General features: G+C 52.6%; 1 protein-coding gene across 2 annotated transcripts in view; it reads right to left on the reverse strand.

Moving 5' to 3' along the window:
• Window positions 1-20072, reverse strand: part of PTPA (protein phosphatase 2 phosphatase activator) — a 37384-nt gene that overhangs the window by 2475 nt on the left and 14837 nt on the right. For both annotated transcript variants that reach the window (XM_017499125.2, XM_017499127.2), the window contains 6 exons: window positions 15848-15973; window positions 13695-13812; window positions 10622-10721; window positions 9536-9660; window positions 8443-8543; window positions 3612-3719 (listed from right to left, as the gene is read on the reverse strand). In XM_017499125.2, coding sequence (XP_017354614.1) covers window positions 3612-3719; window positions 8443-8543; window positions 9536-9660; window positions 10622-10721; window positions 13695-13812; window positions 15848-15973 — 678 coding nt within the window. The remainder of the gene's footprint in view (window positions 1-3611; window positions 3720-8442; window positions 8544-9535; window positions 9661-10621; window positions 10722-13694; window positions 13813-15847; window positions 15974-20072) is intronic.

Here is a 20072-nt window from a genome sequence, read left to right on the forward strand (position 1 = left end):
GGAGTAAGAGCCTCACTCTGTGGCTGTGATCTCAACCTCCAACTAACTAAGAGGGACAAGGGGTGCCATGACTGGCTCAGGTTCCCTCTCCTCAAAACCCAGCTGTGGAACATAGGAGGGAAAGCCGCGGGGGTGATGAGTGGGCCAAAGAGACGCCAGGAGGGCAGGGAAAGAAGGATGGGGACCAAGCTCATGGTGGGTGGGGAGCAGAGACCTGGCCACAGCCAGGATCCTGGGCCTGAGGCAGAGAACGTGGGGAGCAGGCAGCGGGAGGTGGTCCCTGGGCGGGAGGGGGAGTAGCCACAGATCCAGGCCAGAGGCCAAAGCAGCTGCCATGGTGCTTATGTCATCCAGGAAGTGGTCATAAGAGCCCCCCCACCCCCCAGGGTCCTGGAATTCCAGAAGGGGTCAAAGGTCAACCTGCCTCTAGCTCCCATAGGAGAAGCTGCAAGGCAAGAGGGGGGCAGAGGCGGAGGTTCTCTCCATTCTGCCCATAGGACCCCAGAGCCAGCCCCCTCACAGCCGCAGAAGCCAGGAGCTGGGCCAAGGAAGCCGAAGGCTCCAGAGCAGGAGGCGCCCCTAGCCAGGGCATTCTCCCAGCAAGGCCCTCCTATGTACCTGGGTGGAGCAGCAGCCTCAGCCTGTCCCTTCTGACCTTCTAGCCAGAGGTGATTCAAGCAGGGGAAGGGACTCTCTGGGCCCTGACAAGGTCCTTCTGAAGGCGGCACCCACACAGTGATGGCCCACAGGAAAGACAGGCCCCCCTACCACACAAGGCCCCTGAGAGCACTTGGTTCTTCGATCAGAAAGATGGGGACAGATGCAAAGTTACACCCAAATCCTGAGGCCACCTACTGCCAGGCAGGTCAGACTTCTGTGGCAGCCCAAGAGGCTGACTCCCCTCCATCAGCCAGTTCTGACGGGAGACCCAGCCTTCCTACCCACTCCTGGACTGCAATACTGGCAAGCCTTGGAGGTCCTCCCTAGGGCCTAAGAACTGGCCTGAGAAAGCAAGCCCTCTCCCGGGACCTCTGTGCAGGCAACATGCCAGCCCATGGGCCCTTTGGGACCAAGGACTAAGGGCTACTTGGTAGTAATTTGTACTAATTTGTCAATAAGTGCTGAACACTGTGAAGACTTAGTGGTCTTTTTTTTTTCTTTTGAGATGGTGTCTTGCTCCATCGCCCAGGTTGGAGTGCAGTGGCACGATCTCGGCTCACTGCAACCTCCACCTCCCAGATTCAAGTGATTCTCCTGCCTCAGCCTCCTGAGTAGCTGGGATTACAGGCGCATACTACCACGCCCAGCTAATTTTTGTATTTCTAATAGAGATGGTGTTTCCCCATGTTGGTGAAGCTGGTCTCCAATTCCTGACCTCAGGTGATCCACCTGTCTTGGCCTCCCAAAGCACTGGGATTACAGGCGTGAGCCACCGTACTCGGCCAGTGATCTTTTTTTCTGGGGTTGGGGAGAGGGGATGGAGTCTCACTCTGTCGCCCAGGCTGGAGTGCAGTGGCATGATCTCAGCTCACTGCAACCTCCGCCTCCAGGTTCAAGCGATTCTCCCATATCAGCCTCCCAAATAGCTGGGATTACAGGCACGCGCCACTACGCCTGGCTAATTTTTGTATTTTTAGTAGAGACAGGGTTTCACCATGTTGCCCAGGCTGGTCTCAAACTCCTGGCCTCAAGTGATCCGCCCACCTCAGCCTCCCAAAGTGCTGGGATTACAGGCGAAGACTTGGTGATCTTCAAGTCAGTGAGTTCCAGCGAGCCTGTCCCCTTCCCCACACAGCGCCCGCCACACCCAGGGCTAGCATCTCCCATTTTCAGGAAGGCCACTTTGTGATTACTAGAGAGACCCTCATCCTGAGTTGGTGGTCATTTTCAGTGTCCCCCTTGTGTTCGCCACCCTGTGCTCAGCCCCCACAGAGACCCTGAAGGAGTGGACTGTGCAGAGTGGACTGTCCCTGTGTTCCTGCCACCCCATCACGATTTTCAATCTGAATGTGCTCCTCCCTCATCCTCTGTCAGCCTGAAGTTCTTTTGTCTATGAAGGGCAGGTAGGAGAAGGTGACAGGGTCTGTTGCCCTATCCTTTGGGCCTTAGAGCCTGAGTCAAGGGAAGTTTAGAGTCACTTAAGAGGCTTGTAGAGGACAGTACTGTCTTTGGCACACAGGGGATGGGGTTGAGAGGAGGCTGGAGGACGCCATACACCTCCCACATGCTCAGACACCCTGGCGGGGGCAGGGAAACAACAGAGTGAGAGTTCCCCAGCAGCCCCCACTGTAGGACAGGTGGGGGTGGGGTTATCAGGAACATCAGGTCACCAGAGGGCAGTCACCCAGGGCAGAGTTGGAGTGGAGAGCGGGGGGCAGGCAGCTGCAGCCGGAAGGAGCCTCAGAGCCTCGGCAGCTCCAGCCAACGGCCTCTCAGATTAGAGAGGTATGTGGGCTGGAACCTAAACACAGGATGTGAAGTCCAGAGGAAGGGGACCCACAGGGGGAGGGGCGGAAGGGAGAGAGGGCCCAGCCTGCTCAGTTCAAGCCTCGTTAACCCCTTCAGGGCAGCGTGCAGGAAGCCAGGCCAACCGGAAGCATCTGTGCTCCCCAACCCTGCCGGCCTCTGGCACCCTTCCCCATTGTCCTGCCACTGCTGTTGGGATCTAGTAGGCTCTGGGTCCAATGAAGACCTGGAGCAGCCCCTCTGAGAAGAGAAGAGTGGCCAGGAGTCAAGAGATGGTGCCCACAGGACAGTGCCTGAGGCCATGAACTAGTCACCAGGGCCAGTCTGAGGGCAGAAAGATGGGACTTTAGGGACCCATCACTCCAGGTGTGGAACTTCACATCCAGCCCTTTCCTAGCCAAGGTCAAGCAGTTCTAGGATTAGTCTTCCCAAGAAGTGGGAGGAGCTAGCAGAAAGGACAGGGTAGAAATAAAATGTCTCCTCCCACTTGCAAGAGAGAAAAGGCCACCTCCTTGGCTGGGAGAAGAGTGCCAAGAGAGCAGGAGACACCCTCGGCCGCCTCCCAGCAGGGGGAGCTCCAGGAAACCTCAGCTCTCCTTTCCTTGGCATCATCTGATTTGAGAGCAGGGAAAACCATGTGCATCAAAATCTCTGAAGCGGTCAATAAAAATGCCAGTTCCCAGCCTACCCTCAGACTTCCCACCACTCAGCCATCATACATACTAACGTGGAAGGCAGCACTTTGGAGACGCCTCCAAAGGGTAAGACCCTTCCCAGGTATGCCATGGGAGAGACAGACTCAGGCTGCCCGAGCCTCGAGAAGCCTTCAGCCATTTGATGGGAGCAGAGAGGCCCCCACCGCCCCAACTCCCCACGTGGCAGTTCCTTGCCTCAGCCTTCAAGCTCATCAGCACAGAGCTGGGCCTCAGCTTTTCAGGGCTGGGGTAGCCGGTGCTTCTCTGACTGCTCATCCCCCAGATGGGAGATTCTGAGGCCCCAAGTGTCAGAGGGGCTAGCCTAAGATTTAGAGCAAAACGGTGGAGTAGGAGGAAGCAGGAGCCTCAGGCCCCACATCTTTTGCTTTGTTCCCAGCCCAGGACCAAGTGTGGCAGCAGGGACAGGCATGCTGGCCAGCCCCCACTCACCTCGGCCTTATACATGCGGATTAGACCCTGGTTCACTTTGGACCAGGAGGGGACAGCACTGATGTTCCACAGCTGGTTGGAGTGCTCTGCAAATGGGCCAGTCTTCATCTGGAAAAGAGAAGCCACAAGCTGAAGAGGCAGGGGCTGGCTGGGAGCTCATCCCTCCTCCCCTGCAGCAAAGTCACACACACACACTCATGCGCACGTGCACACACACACACACACGCACGCAACGAATGCGCAGACACTTGTGGGGGGCCAAGCTAGGGCATCTGCCTGTGGGGCAGACATACAAATGGGCACATACAAGTGCCAGAGACAGGGCTCCCCCTTGGCCCTCAAGGCCTGCTAGGAAAATAAGACATTCCTTGCACACCCACCCCCCAGTCACCCCTCTTTCTCCCATAGCCAAAAAATAAAAGGGACCTGATTCCTATCGCCCACCCAATCTAGCAGCCTCAGGAAGATAAGATCTCCATCTGAGCCTCTGGTGCAGTTCCCACCGACTCCCCAGGAGGCTCAGAGCACCTCTCCAGCACAGGGGTCTACTCGGGTTCAGATAAACAGCAGCAGCTGGACCCCACACCTACAGGCTTACCCTTTCCCCTCAGGCCCCCTCTTCCCCCTCAGGCTTCCCCTTTCCCCCAGGCCTCCCCACAGGACACCTGGTCTGCTCCTGCACCTGCCACCAGCAGAGCTAGATGAGGAAAGCGTCGATTTGCAGGAGGGTCAAGGTGGGTATGACCAAACCCAGGTATCCAACAGCCCTCTGCATGGCAGGCAGAGTGAAGAAAGAGAGACCCTATGGGAGGCAGGGATGCCTGAAGCAGCAGCCAGCCTGGCCTGGCCAGAAGGTGGGGAAGGAATGGCTGCCACAGTAGCTGTAAGAGACGGGCACAAGGACAGCTCCATTCCTGGTCCTCCCTCTTGCCAGAGTCTGACCCTCCAGGAAGGAAGAGAAAGATCCTGCAGCCAGCAGCATGAAGTTCCCATGACATCAGAAACCACAGAGGGATGTCTGTGTGCCTGAGCCTATCCCCCTGACACCACGAGGCCAGCACATTTGTATTTATTAACCAAGCAGTTCATAATTCCCCCCACACAGCCCCCCCCCAGCTCATGGGCAGCATTTACAGGGGAACAGGGCTCTGTACCCCAAGCCCATGCTGCAGAAGGAAGACTCTACAAAGAGGCTGAGTCTGGCAAAGAAGCAGAGACTTGGAAGGTTCCAGAAACATGCGGGTGTCGGGGGAGGCTGGGTTGTTTGAAGGGGAAAAGATAAGCCGGAAATACTCTCCATATTGGGGCATCAGTTCACCATGAGGGACCTCAGGAGCCCCCACTCTTGAGCTGTGGGCTGCCACCTGGTGACCCAATCCTGGCAAGCCTCTTACTTCTCTAGTAAAGGCAACTGTGACAAAACTTTTAAGATTTAAGTCAAAAAAGCTGTCACTTTATCCCCCTCATCTCCCTCCTCTGGCTCAGGGTCCCAAAGAGCCCATCCAAACACCCAAGTTCGGGAGCAAGGACAACAGGCTCCTCCCTCCCCTCCTCTCCCAGGCTCCATTACAGCCAGGCAAGAGCCCAAGGCACTCGACAGAGGCAAAACCCACCCTGGTCCCTGGGGGCCTTGTCTTGGGCCACTTGCTTCACCCAAAATCGTCCAAGTCTCTCTCCTCCAGGAGGGCAGCCAGGTACCCCCAGCCTACAGGGGCCTCACCTCCGGGGAGCTTTGTTCCAACTGCCGTGTTCAACCGACTCCACCCCCAACCCCTCCCCCTCCCCGCCGTACCCACCCCTTCTCCAGTCCCTGAAGGCTCCTGCCCTGTGCACACTTCCAGGTCTGGGAAAGCTCAGGGAGCTATGGAGCTGTGTAACCAGTTTCACTCTCTGGACACGGCCCTGTGAGCAAGCAACCAGGAGGCACCCTGCCGGCTTTGTCTGCTAGGGGCCTGCCCAGCTAGGGCTCCCAGGCAAAGGCAGGCAGATGGACACAGGCAGACAGAGGCCCTGCCTCCTGGCCAGCCTTGCCCACCAGGGCCACAGAACATATACCCAAAAGGCTGCTGGCAGAACCAGGGCTAAGCCCATGTCCTGGAACTCCAGTGGCCTTGGGCCCCAACCCACAGAAAGGCAAGAGAGGCAGTTTCTTTGGAGGGGCTGTACACTGCCCCTTAGGCCTTCAGTGCTCCAGGGTCTCCCTAAGCCCTTCAGAAGGGGACCCTCTAACTCTGGCAAAGGAAAACAGACAAGGGGGGAAAAAAGGAATCCGGGGCGAGAAGACAAAAAAAAATTAGCTCATTCTAGCCACAAAGGGAGAAGAGAAAGAGCCAGAACGAGCAAGCTAGCTGCAGCCCACAGTGACCCCAGGGGAATTGTGTGAGTCAGAGCAGCCATATTGAGCAGGAAATTACTCACAGACGCTGCGTTCCTGCCTCTCCACTCCCCAGAGAATCGGCCTTTTGTAAATGGCTCCTCTGTCAGTAACTGGGGGGATGGGCAGGGGTGGGGAGGCTCTGCACAGCGCCTTCCTGTCAGCTCCTTCCCTTCCAGCTGAAATCTGATCCCTCCCTTCCCAAAACTCCAAATTTAGAAGCCAGATTGAAACTGAAATTCTTTTCCTGCCTGCCCTGGTCTCTTAAAGGCACCAGGGCTGCATTTCCAGAAGCTGCAGAAGCCCTGCCAGGTGGGGTCCCTCACCTAGGATGTCCATGGGTACATGAGAGCAGAGGGTACCAGGGCAGTCTTGGCATGAGACCCAGGAAGAGCTGCCCAGTTCCATCCCAAGTTCTCGGTGCTATGTTTAATCTCCAGCTGAAAGAGCCCCTGGTGAGCCCAGGGTCTCCAGAGGCAACATCACCTCCTGCTCTGTGCAAGCCTCCAGGTCCCGAGTGAGCGAGGCCAGGCCACTCACCCACTAGAGGCTGCAAATGCTGCTCACTGCTCCGAGGTGGAAGAGGGTGGGCGCTTAGAGAACAGACGTGCTGCAACCAGCAGCTACATGGCAAGATGAGCCCTTGCTGCAGTCACCTCAGCTCCTGGGCACACCCTTCCTAGCGTCCACTGTTGAACACCATGCCCAAGAGCCTAGACCCAAAGTGAAAAAACCAGGCCCTGTGGAGAAGGTGTGGAACAGCCAAAAACTCCAGGCACACCCTCCCCTCCCTGTTCCTTCTGCGGCCTCAAATAAATGTCACCAAACCTTCTCCAAGTTCAGTGTGCCTTTCCTGCCACCTAGTGGCTATTTTGAGATTTTCTCTAGCAGAGGAACTGGGACCCAAACTTTGGGAAAGCTTTTGGGTTTTTATACCAGCATAATCAACCAACCAACTAAAAACACAAAATCTTACCATGGAATCAATTCCTAAAATCCTAGAGGCCAGGCCTGGCCTGCCTCCTAGTTAGAATATCGACAGGGACCCAGGGGCCTGGTCAGCTGCGGGCGGGGGAGCGCAAACAGCTCAACCTTTTAGCCCCATGCCAGAGCTCAGTGTGGAATCTGCACCCTTCTTCCCACCCTGCTCCTCCAGCTTATCCTGAGGTCCCCTAGGCCTCCACAGACCCCTGCATTCCACTCCACAGAGAGCAGCACGTGACTGTCTTTCAAGGCAGCGAGCCAGCTGCCCCCGAGTCCTCCCGACCTTGGGCCTGCCACACTGCTGAGGGCAGCAGATCTCCGGGAATGAAGTGGTGGCCGCCCAGCCGTCAGTCCCGGCTCCATTTGCTGACTTGGAAAAAATGTGTCATTCCCCTCTGGCCTCTGGAGTTTGGCAGAAGCCTGAGCCGAATGTTGACCAGGAAGAGCTTGGAGCCAAGGCTGCTGGTTATAACCCAGCTTCTCCATTTCTTCAGAGGTTCAGAATACACAGCCAGTGTCCACAGGCCTGCTAGGGACCTCACTGAGGCAGCAGACATCCGTGCTGGTGTCAGGAAAGGGACTGAGGAGGGACAGAACCCTCTCCAGATAGCAGAGCTAGGGCACCCTTCAGAAATGGGGGGGTGAGGGTGGCAGGGAGGAGGAAAAGTCCCAACACCTCCCTGAAGACAGGTCCAGAGAGCAGAGGGTCCCTAGCTTTCCCGTGCAGTCACCTGGCAAGTGTGTTTAGATGCAGGTTCCTGGCTCTTGTCCCCTAAGATTCTGATGCAGTAAGCTGGGATGGGGGCCCAGGAATGTGCATTTTAACAAACACCCTAGGAGATCTTGCACAAGCAGTCCAGGGCCCACTGTGAGGAATCCTGCCTTGATGAGATAAGAACTTCCAGTTACAGAGCTCAGCCGCAGGGCTGGCTGTCCAGTGACTGCCACCACAGGCCAGGACTGCACACTCCCACTCCGCACTTCGCTCGGGCTCACATCCTCAGGCATTGAGAGATGTGTCCCTTCAACAGAAAAGCTGTCTGTCTGCACCAGTTCACACTATCTCCTCTAGTGGTTTCATTTCACACATCCACAAGCACATGTTCTACAGAGCCTTGTGAGGCCCCACTGAAAGATGCTGACCGCCCCCCACAAACCTGGCCCTCCCACCCTTTCAGACCTGCTACAGCAGTCACCAAGGCCAGTTAGTGATCAAGTCTTAGACCTCACCTCAATACTCCTGTGGTGTTCAGGAGAAACTGCAAGAGAACTGGGCGAGGAGATCCTGACAGTCAACGGTGGCTGACTCTTTCAGGAGAGGCCCAGTGGTGCTTCCTTTGCAATAACCCACTCTGGCCGGCCCTGCCATTTTGGGCAGCAGCTCTGGCTCTTCTGATCCACTGTGAGGCCGCCAGCCTTGGTTCATCTGAGTCCGGAGGCACCTGTGGGACCCCCCTCACCCCTCCTCCTCACCTCAGTGATAAACAGGATACACTCCAGGAACATGTAGTCCTTGTGGTTCTCATTCACAGCCTTCTCATCCACAAAGTGTCTGGGCTCCAGGTATGGGTGGTCTGGGAAGAGCAAAGCGCCCCATGGTTCAGAACCAGGCCCCACCACTCCCTGGGCAACCCGACTCAGCAGTCACACCCACCCAAGGGCCTCAGTCCTGCCCGTGCTCCCCTCAACACCTGACCTTGAAGGATCAATAAATGGCTTTGTGCGTGTGTATTCTAATGCGCTAAGCTCTAGCGGCATGGCATTGGACGCAAGACTTCAGCCTGCCAAGGTTCAGTTTCCTACCTGAACAGTGGGGACAACAACAGTCCCTCCTCCTAGGGGCCGTGACAATAATTACCACGCCTACAGCACTCAGTATGGTGCCTGGCGCAGTTGCCAGTCAGCAGAGCTGGCCTCATGCTGGCAGACCCTTCGAGGGGGTCACTGAGAAGATTCAGGGAGGTAATGCACCGGAGGCCACAACAAATGGTCATTTATGAATATCATTTTGTAGGCAGTTCATTCTACATCAAAATAGAGATGATCATCCACCCCCATCCTGAAAACCAGCCTCAAGAGCAGGGGAGTCACCCGAGTAGGCCCCTCTGAGCCCCACAGGAAGCAGGCCCACTGCCCAGCACTTGGTGGCTGCTCCCTAATGGGCCCCTTTGCACACAGCTCGATAATAACAGTGGATGACACTGGTCACCGAATCAAAAGGGCCCCTCATTTTCAACATAAAACCCCACAGCTGCTGCCAGGAGCTGGGACGCATTTCATACCAGTCCATTATGCACCAGGCGTGCGCCCTTGCTCCAGCCCATGTCACTTCCCATTATCTTGGCAGAACTTGGCCTCCGCCTCCCCCAGCCCACCACACGGGCTCTCACAGCAGAAGGTTGACAGCAACAGCCTCCCTCAATAGCCAGTCTAATGCCCTGCTTTCCAAGCTGTCACTGTCTGCCCTGGGCAGGAAGAAGGGAGGACGGAAGGCAGGAGGGGCAGGGGAGGGGCACAGAAAGCAGCCTTGGTTGGGGGTGGAGGCAGAGGTGCCCCATTGCAGTACCTATCAGCTGAGAACTGCCCCAGATGAAGGGTAGAAACTGGAAGTCATCCAGACCCCACACTCCCTGGCTGCCGGCTGGCTCCATCCTGTATGTTTTTTGGAGTTTCCGCATAACCTCAAGGTACCTGCACAGGAAGGTAGAGGAAGAAAGGAAAGGTAGCAAAAAGTAAAAAGACACTCTCACCCCTTCAGCCACTGGGAGCACACGAGGCCCCAAATAACCACTGAAGAGTGTAACTGTTCTCAATTTCAATCATGTAGCTTTATTTCCCCCCACAAACACTTAGCCATCTTTTGGCTCAGGAAAGGGATAAAAATCACTGATTAGGAAGCTGGGTTTTGGTACCATCAACTCCTGACAACCTGTAAAACCCTGGGCAGGGCCTCAGCCTCTCCAGCCTCAGTCGGCCTGTCTGAAAGCTGACGCAAGTTCCAGCAGGTTATCTCCTAGGTTCTTCTGGCTGCAACCTTCAATTTTATCAGAGGCTGCATGGCAGCCACCTCTGGAGCGTCAAGCACTGCTCCTGGGCTCCGTCACAGGCCTGCTGCAGCAGCACTGCTAGAAAGGGGCCAGAAATGGGAATCTTAAGGGCTCTTGGTAACTGATCCACATCGGTGCTGCCCAGCGACTGGCTTGGGTGGTGCGGGACAGCAAGTCAGAGCCTGACTACCTGCGTTCAGATGGTGTGAATCCAGTGTGTGACCTCAGTGAAGAGACTGGATGTCTCTGTGCCTCAGTTTCCTCATATGTAAAGTGGAAATAACAGTTACTATTTCACAGGGTTTTTGTAAGAATTAATGAATTATACATAAAATGCTTAGAATTCTTCCTTCACATGGTCAACACCACGCGAGCACTGGCAGGCAGTATGTGACAATTCTTTCACTTGTTTTTACTAGGAGGTTAATTTGAACCTGTTAGGAAAAAGCCTTGGACACTCCATCCACAGCGAGAGCTTGATTAGGACAGGACAAGAGAACCATGAGCCACTCAGGAGAATCCTACAGCACCCCGTTTCCCAGGCTGAGGAGGAAAGAGATGGCCCCTCACACCCCCTCCTCCAGCCCTCTTGTCCTTTCTCTCACCGATTGAACACCTTGAAGACAATAGCTATTTGGTCATCCACCCGGAGCACCCCAATCTTGCAGAGACAGCAGAGGAAGGCAGCAAAAGCTGCCTCATGCCCTGGAGGAGAAAAAACAACCAACATTGACAGTGGTCCAGGTAAAGGACTGGGATTGTTTTGGTCTTCCAGAATCCAAATCATTGATAAGTGCCACTCTGAGGAGGGTCAACATGGAGGCAATGAGACCTCTTCCCCATTCAGAAAGACTTGCTAGGCCCTTTCCTTTCAAGAACTATAATGCCAGTACAGGCTGGGCATGGTGGCTCATGCCTGTAATCCCAGCACTTTGGGAGGCTGAGGCAGGCAGACTGCTTGAGCTCAGGAGTTCAAGATCAGCCTGGCCGACATGGCAAAAGCCTGTCTCTACGAAAAATACAAAATTAGCCAAACATGGTGGCAGGTGCCTGTGGTCTCAACTACTCAGGAGGCTGAGATGGAAGATCACCTAAGCCCAGGAGGTTGACGCTGCAGTGAGCCGTGATAGGGCCACTGCTCTCCAGCCTGGGCAACAGAATGAGAAAAAAAAAAAAAAAAAAAAAAAAAAAAACTACCAGTACTATAATTCTACTCCTAAAAGACCTCGGCTGGACATTTACATTTCATTTTGTAGGTTTAACCCACTCAGCAACTCCACTGTATTTACTGAGCATCTACGACGTAAGAAGTCACTGTCCATGTCACGCACTAGGAAACAGTGACAAGTAAGTCCCTGCCCTCAGAAAGTTTATGATCTATCAGGGACAACAGACATGAAATATATAGTGACTACTATGATTCTAGCTCGGCAGGGTGCTAACTGGAGGCTGTCACAGAAGACCCTGACATAACGGTTCAGGTTTCCCCTAAGGAAGTAACATCTAATCTGAAATCTGAAAGATGAGAGCTAGCAAGGCAAAGGGAGTAAGGGAAGCAAGAAATGCATTCTAGCCAGAAGGAATAGCATGTGCACAGTCCTTGAGGCAAGAAAAAGCTTGATCTGTTTGAGGAACCCTAAGGAGGCCATTATGTCGAAGGCAGTGAGAGCAAGGGAGAATGTGTAACGACATGGGGCTACAAGTCACATGGGCCTTATGGCCATAGGAAAGAGCTCAGACTTTACCCTAAGAGCAATGGGGAGCCGATGCAGGCTTTTATCAGGGAACGCATGATCAGGTTACAGGGTGAAAAGGCACCCTCCCTTCCTCTCCCAGTCATATCAAAGAGGAATGGTCTGCACTGTAGGAACTACTCACTGGACTGTGATTGAATCCCACTGTTCACAGTATCACACATAACCTATCTGGAGGGAGGTGAGAAGAGAATATATCAGAGAATACTTCTGTCCTGTCTCTGGAGAACAAAGACCCCTAGAGGACCTGGCAGCTTGTGAGCTCAGTTTCCTTCCCCTGCCACAGTATCCACTTATGACCAGCCAGGGCCCAGGCTCCCATTGTTCAGGGGTTTACATGCAGCTGGGGCACCAATCCCTGCTGACCTGACCAGTCTTCCCTCTTTGATCTTTTCCCTGCTGGTCTTAGTCGAAGCCCCACCTGGTCCAAGAGGGCCCTTCTCCAGGGCCTGCCTCTGTGGCCAGGGCTCCCTCGTGGATCACATCCCCCAGACAAGGGGAGGGCTAAGCAGTGTTCCCATTTGCCTGCCTCAGGCCAGAAAGGAAAGGTGGGTCCTTACCAAAGTAGGGGTCCTCCTTGGCTACACAGGCCATGTCCTGACCTAGAGAACGCCTCCTTTTTTTATTTCTGAGAGACGGCGGTCTCAGCATAGTGGCTCACACATATAATCTGAGCACTTCGGGAGGCTGAGGTGGGAGAATAGCTTGAACTCAGGAGTTCAAGACCAGCCTGGGCAACACGGCAAAACCACATCTCTATCAAAAATACAAAAATATCAGCCGGGCGCAATGACTGACGCCTGTAATCCCAGTCCCAGCACTTTGGGAGGCCAAGGTGGCTGGATCACCAGAGGTCAGGAGTTTGAGACCAGCATGGCCAACATGGTGAAACCCCGTCTATACTAAAAACACAAAAATTAGCTGGGCATGGTGGCATGTGCCCGTAGTCCCAGCAGGAGAATTGCTTGAACCCAGGAAGCAGAGGTTGCAGTGAGCCGAGATCCCGCCACTGCACTCCAGCCTGGGCGAGAGTGAGACTCTGTTTCAAAAAAAAAAAGTGCCAAGCTGGTGGTGTACGCCTGTAGGTACTGGCAGGTGGGAAGATGCAGAGGTGGGAGGATTGCTTGGGTCCAGGAGTGAGCCAAGATCACATCACTGCACTGCAGCCTAGGTAACAAAGTGAGACCCTGTCTCAAAAAAATAAATATATAAATAAAAATAATTTTAAATACATTTTTAAAAAAGAGATGGGAGTCTTGCTATGTTACCTAGGCTGGTCTTAAACTCCAGAGCTCAGGCAATCCTCTCCCTCAGCCTCCCAAAGTGCTGGGATTACAGGGGCGCCACTGCACCTGTCTACACTTCCCTGTTAAGGTGCCCACACACTCCCTCTCCTCAAAGTCCAAACCCACTTGGCTTACATGGACCACAGATGCAAAGAGCTCAACAGCACAGAGAATGGCTAAGGGACAAGGGGTGCAAGGGAGAGAGCATGCCACAATACTACAAAGGTCACCAAGAAGCGCTCTCATTTCTCACAGCTTCAGGAAGCTGCTGCCTTAACACACAGTAAATGTTCAATTAATTATTATTTTGGGGATGAGGCACTCACAGAGACCATTTTCACAAGAACAGAAAGCAGCGCTGGCGCAAGCACCATGCATGGGGCATCAGCTCCCCCTGGTGGACTACAGCAGAACCGCAGCATCCGGGCCTCCCTGCAAGCCTAGCCGCTTCCCATTCCCACCCACCCCGTGCCCCCACCACAGAAACCACCCCACACCCCACCTGCCCCAATACGCTGCAGGTACTTGGCGAATTCTTGATGGCTCTTGCTTGCTCAGAGGGGCTTGAGACCACCTGAAGCCCCAAAAAAGAAAGCAGTGAAGACAGGTAAGTACAGAGCCCCACAAGCAGCAGGTACCTGTGCCATAGTCAATGCGCGTGGAGTTCCCCACTGACTCCTTTAGGTAAACAGCCACCTCAGGCACAGCAGCTGCCAGATGGGTGGGGACGACTGTGGCCACCAAGTTTTCCGCTTCCTGATAACACAAGAGACACAAAGTGGTGGCAGCACATTAAGCAGCATCCCAGTGGGCTGGTGCCCAGGGGCAGTACCTGACTGGGGACCCAGGCTGCCATGCCAGGCCAGCCTGACTCCCTGTTCTGACCGGCCACAGAAGGAAGGGGAAGGACAGCATTTATTCTCCCACAGCAGAAGACTACCCAGGTGGCTTATCATAGACTGATCCTTCCAGGGCACAGGGGTCTTGGGGCAAGACAGGAGGAATCTGGAAAAAGCCTCAACCCTCCCATCTGGTAACTCATTGGAGTCCCGCCGAGACTCTGGTAGGTCAATTCTGTGATTCCCACACATGCCACCTTCTTCACACCCTCAGGTCAGCTTGTGTCATGTGTCATCAGAAGACATGCAGAAGAATGTTCACAGCAGCATTGTTTAGAGTAGCCAAAAGGTGGAAACACAGCAGAAATGTCCATCAACAGTGAGTTGAATAAATTGTGGTATAGTCATACAACAGAATATTACACAGCAAAGAAAAAGATCTACAGCTATACACAAAAATATGGATGAATCTCAGATATGACATCAGGCAAAAGAAGCCAGACATTTATACAAAGTTCAGAAACATGGGAAAAAAAACAATTTATGGAATAGAAATCAGAAGAATCTGACCAATATCAATTGGGATGGGGAGCACTCCAGCTAGAATGTTCTATTGCTTGATATGAGTGGTGAGTCCATGGGTAAAAAACTTGGCATGAGTGGTGAGTCCATGGGTAAAAAACTTGGCATGAGTGGTGAGTCCATGGGTAAAAAATATGTAAAAATCCATCAAGCTGTACAGCTATAATCTGTTAGCTTTAAGACATAACAAGGTCAGGAGTAGTGGTTCACACCTATAATCCCAACACTTTGGGAGGCCAAGGTGGGCGGATCACTTGAGGCAAGGATTTTGCAACCAGCCTGGCCAACATGATGAACTCTGTCTCTACTAAAAATACAAAAATTAGCCAGGCATGGTGGCGGCTGCTTGTAATCTCAGCTACTCAGGAGGCTGAGGCAGGAGGATTGCTTCAGCCTGGCAGGTGACGGCTGCAGTGAGCTGAGATCATGCCACTGCACTCCAGCCTGAGCGACAGGAAAAAAAAAACAAAAACAAGACCATGTACCATCTTAAGAGTCCAGAGGCAGCCCCAGGCCTCTCTTGGGAATAGCATTTCACTGGGTCCTGAGTCTCCACTCTGCTCCATGTGAAAATATTGGGCCAGAGAAATTAGGACCCAAATTTCCTTAAGTTCAGTTGTAGACAATTGGCATGAGAATCTCCTGGAGAGCTGGTGAAAATCCAGATTCCCAGTCCCTACCCAGACCTGTAGACTCTGCTTTTCTAAGGACAGGGCCTGAGATCCTGCATTTTTATTTTTGTTTGCTTTGAATAGATAATAGCTTGATAAGATTCAAAAATAAAAACATCAGTAGGGGATCAGTTAAATCGACTAGTCCATCCACACCATGTACTATGTACTATGTGGTCAGTTAAATCGACTAGTCCATCCACACCATGGAGTACTATGCGGCTAGCATTCCAAGTGGGCATGCAATGGCTCCATAGCTCACTGCAGCCTCAAACGCCAGAGCTCAAGCCATCCTCCTGCTTCAGCCACCCAAGTAGCTGGGACCAAAGGTGTGCACCATCATTTCTTATTTTTTGCAGAAACAGGGTCTTGCTATGTTGCCCAGCGTACTCAAACTCCTGGGCTCAAGAGATCCCCTACAGATGGGTACATGGGACGTTTCCAATTTGCTATAATACAAACAGTGACTTCATAAACAGCCTTGTGCAGAGGGCTGTATATGCAGAGTAGCATTTCCCAGAAGATGACCAAGCAGAGTTTAAACTCATTTCTAATTTTGCTAAGTGAAACTGCCATTTTAACAAACTCTGGGATTTTTATATACCTAGAAGCGCTATACAATGCAGGCCTTTCCCGAGCTGGTGCCAAAACCACCCTCACTGCCAGCCCAGCCCCTGGCCTGTCCTGTGGCAGCCTCACCTCATCAAGTTTGGCATACCAGGTCCTGTATGCCTTATTCCCAAACCGAGAGGGCTGGTCCACTGGAGGAGTCTCATCAATCCACCTGTCCAGCGTGTTGAGAAGAGCAACTAGTTTCTCAATGGCCTGTGGAGGCAAAATAGAGGGGTCCAAGCCACGTTGACTAGTGACTCCAGCATAGTCACAGAGGCCACACAAATCCACTACTGCCACACAATGACCCCTCAGCATGGCCCCTACTGGCCACTCTCTCCCAACCCTCTTTCTTCCCCACTGTCCTGATTATGAAGGAGGGTCAGGGGAGCATGATGGGCTTTCCAGAGAGGGAAGAGCACCAGGTTGATGGGACAGGGACAGGGTGGCTTCAGCACCTGGTTTCTACAGGCAGCCTACCCATGGGCTGCTGCTATAGACAAGCACAAACTCAACCCTGACGACTTTTTACAAAGACTGTATGGGAGCCTTTTGTTCAGTATCCAATACCTACTCATCATAAAAAAATAGAAGTATAAACAGGAGGAAATGAAAATGACCAGTAATCCTGCCAGCCGGAAATACACTAAACATTTTAACATACCCTTCTGTGTTATCTTCTTAGAGTGTTTTATGTTGTTTAGCACAGTGGGCCTGGATTCAAGCCCCAGCTCAAACACCATTTAGTTGCTGTGAGACCTTGATCAAGTGACTAACTCTGAGCCTCTCAGTTTCTTGATCTAAAGAACACAGTGCCTGGCACAGGGTGACGGTATATATTCATCGCAGGACACATTCTGCTTTGCAGCCTGCTCCTTTTTCTCATGAACCTCATTTCACAGCTGCATATAAACATAATCTTACGATAACCTTTACTAAATGTATAACATTTCTTCGTGCCACTGCATTATAATTTAATTCCTCACTGTTAAATGTTTGGATTATTTCCACCTGTTTCACTACCTATTTCACACACAATGCAATGGTAAATCAGCTTGCAACTCAAATCTTTGTGGAAATGCCAGGTCATCATGTGCAATGCTTGTAGGGCAGCAGGGTTTGAGATCCCATGCCCCCCACACCTTTCCCACAGAAGACAGGGACCCAGAAGTAGAATCGGAGTCAGAGGTGTGGGCAGCATTGGCATATAAAATGTTACTCAATGAAGAAATAGGTGTGGCTGTCTATCCAAACCAAAGGTCAGCTAGAAGGTGCTCCTTCCAGGTATAGCTTGTAGAACAGGCCAGCAGTAGGGCTGGTGGAAAACACAATGCAGAGGCTATCTGCAGTCAGTCAGTCCTGGGAAGAGAGTCCCTGCCAGGAAGTGGATCTTGACTGTGTCTATGGAAACAAATGGTATACGAAGAAACTTACAGAAAATCCTGGCACTGGGTAGGAACCAGCACGGTGATGCCCATGTGAGAAGGTGCACCTGGGAGGGCAAGGCAGACCAGGGCTGCCATGTGAAAGACTCAGCCAAGAGCTATGTATGTACTTGGGGAGAGGCAGGCTTAAGCTAATGAAACAGGCTGGCTGTGCCCCCAGCTGCACATGTGAAACCAGCCCTGAGTGCTGCTCTCTCTCATCTCCCTTTTATTTAGGCTTGAAGCACGGGAGGACAGGAAAAGTAGCCTGTAAGAGGAGAAATTTCCCTTTACACCTGGTTAAGGCAGAGGGACAGGATGGCATAAAGCTGCCTTGCTGAAATGTGAGAGCGCTGCCAGAGCCTGGCTTTGTGAAGAACCAGGAATGGCTGATAAGCACAGGCTAGACCTGACCCATGCAGCAACAGGGGCTTACAATGGATGGCACAGTCATTTTGGCCCCAGAAAGCACCAGTCAGCCCCAGATTCCCTAGGGATCTCAGTCATAGGCAAAGCACTGAAGGGGAGAGAGAAGGCGAGGGTCACAGGAGCCAGGGCCCAGCTGCTAGCTCAACTGGGCCAATGAATAATTCAAAGGCTCCCAGCTCCTCTTCTGGAGAGGGCTTTTTGAATGTGGGGGCTGCCTCTATTGTGTGGTGTGCTGGGAGAGAAGGGCTGGAAGAAAGGGAACTGTGGATGGAACCCCTCTGAGGCACAAAGAACAACTCCAGCTTTCTCATTCTCCCTAGGCCAGTGCTTCCTTTCTGGATTTCAGGGACCAGTAAAATCTTCCCTAAAATTTCACTGGCCATTTTTTAATTTAGCCCCCTTGTACGTTTAAAAAAAGCAAACAGAACAGCAACAAAAATAAACCTATCACATTTAATTTGCAAAAATGGAAAATCTTAACACCCATAAGAGGAGGAAAGGCATCATTTAATATAAGAGCTAGCTGGCCGGGCACAGTGGCTCACACCTATAATTTCAACACTTTGGGAGGCCAAGGCGGGCAAATCACTCAAGTTTGGGAGTTCGAGACCAGCCTGACCAACATGGTGAAACCCTATCTCTACTAACAATACAAAATTAGCCTGGCGTAGTGGCACATGCCTGTAATCCCAGCTACTCGGGAGCTCAGGAGGCTGAGGCAGAAGTGTCGCTTGAACCCGGGAGGCGGAGGTTGTGGTGAGCCAAGATCACACCATTGCACTCCAGCCTGGGCAATAAGAGCAAAAAGAGCAAAACTCCATCTCAAAAAATTAAATAAATAAATAAAAATAAGCTAGACTTTTTTTTTTCCCCCAGATGGAGTCTAACACTCTTGCCCGGGCCGCAGTGCAGTGGCGTAATCTCAGCTCACAGCAACCTCTGCCTCCCACGTTCCAGCGATTCTCCTGCCTCAGCCTGGCAAGTAGGTGGGATTACAGGCACCTACCATCACACCCAGCTATTTTCTTGTATTTTTAGTAGAGACAGGGTTTCACCATGTTGGCCAAGCTGGTCTCGAACTCCTGACCACATGATTTACCAGCCTTAACCTCCCAAAGTGCTGGGATTACAGGAGTGAGCCACCGTGCCCAGCCAAGAGCTAGCTTTCTATGCAACAACATTATTGAAAATTAGAACTGACTAATGCCTAATGGTAACAATAGCTAATAATAAAAGTATTTATTTAGTATCTGTTAGGCACTATGCAAAAGAAAACCCTACTTGTGGAATCTCAGTGAATCTTCCCCAAGGGGCCATGAGTAGGTCTGCTAACTCTTACCATTCTACAGATGAGGAAACAGAGGGTCAAAAATGACAAGGTCACTGGTTCACAAGTGATTAAACTAGCCAGCCTAATTCCAGAACCCAAATGTGTAACCACACTGCAATCCTGCCAAAGAACAGCTCTTGAGCTAAGACAATACCTGGGCCAGGCATGATGGTTCATGCCTGTAATCCCAACACTTTGGGAGGCCAAGGCAGGTGGATCACCTGAGGTAGGGGGTTTGAGACCAGCCTGGCCAACATGGTGAAACCCTATCCCTATTAAAAATACAAAAAGTAGCCAGGTGTGGTGGCAGGCACTTGTAATCCCAGCTATTCAGGAGGCTGAGGCAGGAGAATCACTTGAGCCTGGGAGGCAGAGGTTGCAGTGAGCCGAGATCATGCCATTGCACTCCAGCCTGGGTGACAAGAGTGAGACTTCATCTCAAAAAAAAAAAGACAATACCTGACTGGTGTGGACAGCTACCAACAAAGCCATGGGCAATTAGGGAACTTGGCAGCTAAGGATTTGCTGGGGTAATTACAATCTTCCCCTTTAATTAGCCTTCCTCCACGACATTCCTGGCCCACTGAGCACAGCTGAGCATCCCTCACCACAGGCTCGAGGAGGAAGCCCCTCTTTCCCCAGCCATCCTGCACCAAAACCCTCATTCCCAGATCACTGAGTGAGCCCAAGAGGAACCCAAAAAACCACTGATGGGCATGGCTCCCAAGGGAAGGCTATCTACCAGAAGCACAGGCCTGGTTCTCCTGAAGTGGACAGAACAGGACCTAGGCCACCCAGCAGCCAGACAGGCCCAGGAACAGGCAGCTCCACCAGTAACCAGGTATAAGGGCGAAGCAGGCAATGTTAGTCTTGGGGCAGGTGGAGAAACTGGGCCAGGGCAGAGCCACACATTACCCAACAAGCCCAAGGCTGTGGCCAGAGAGCTGGGTGGGCCAAGGTACTGAGAGAGACTCTTCAGGACCTGACGTCTGAGATAAGAGACTCAAGGTGGCTCTGGACCAACTGGGACACAAACCCAAGAGGCTACTGGACATCTAGGTCCTAGCCCTGGTAGACAGCATCTAGCAGCAGCAAATAGCCGGTAAGGCCACACCTTCCCATCAGTATC

This window comes from Cebus imitator, unplaced genomic scaffold (assembly GCF_001604975.1).
Source record: "Cebus imitator isolate Cc_AM_T3 unplaced genomic scaffold, Cebus_imitator-1.0 Scaffold254, whole genome shotgun sequence".
Taxonomy (NCBI): domain Eukaryota; kingdom Metazoa; phylum Chordata; class Mammalia; order Primates; family Cebidae; genus Cebus; species Cebus imitator.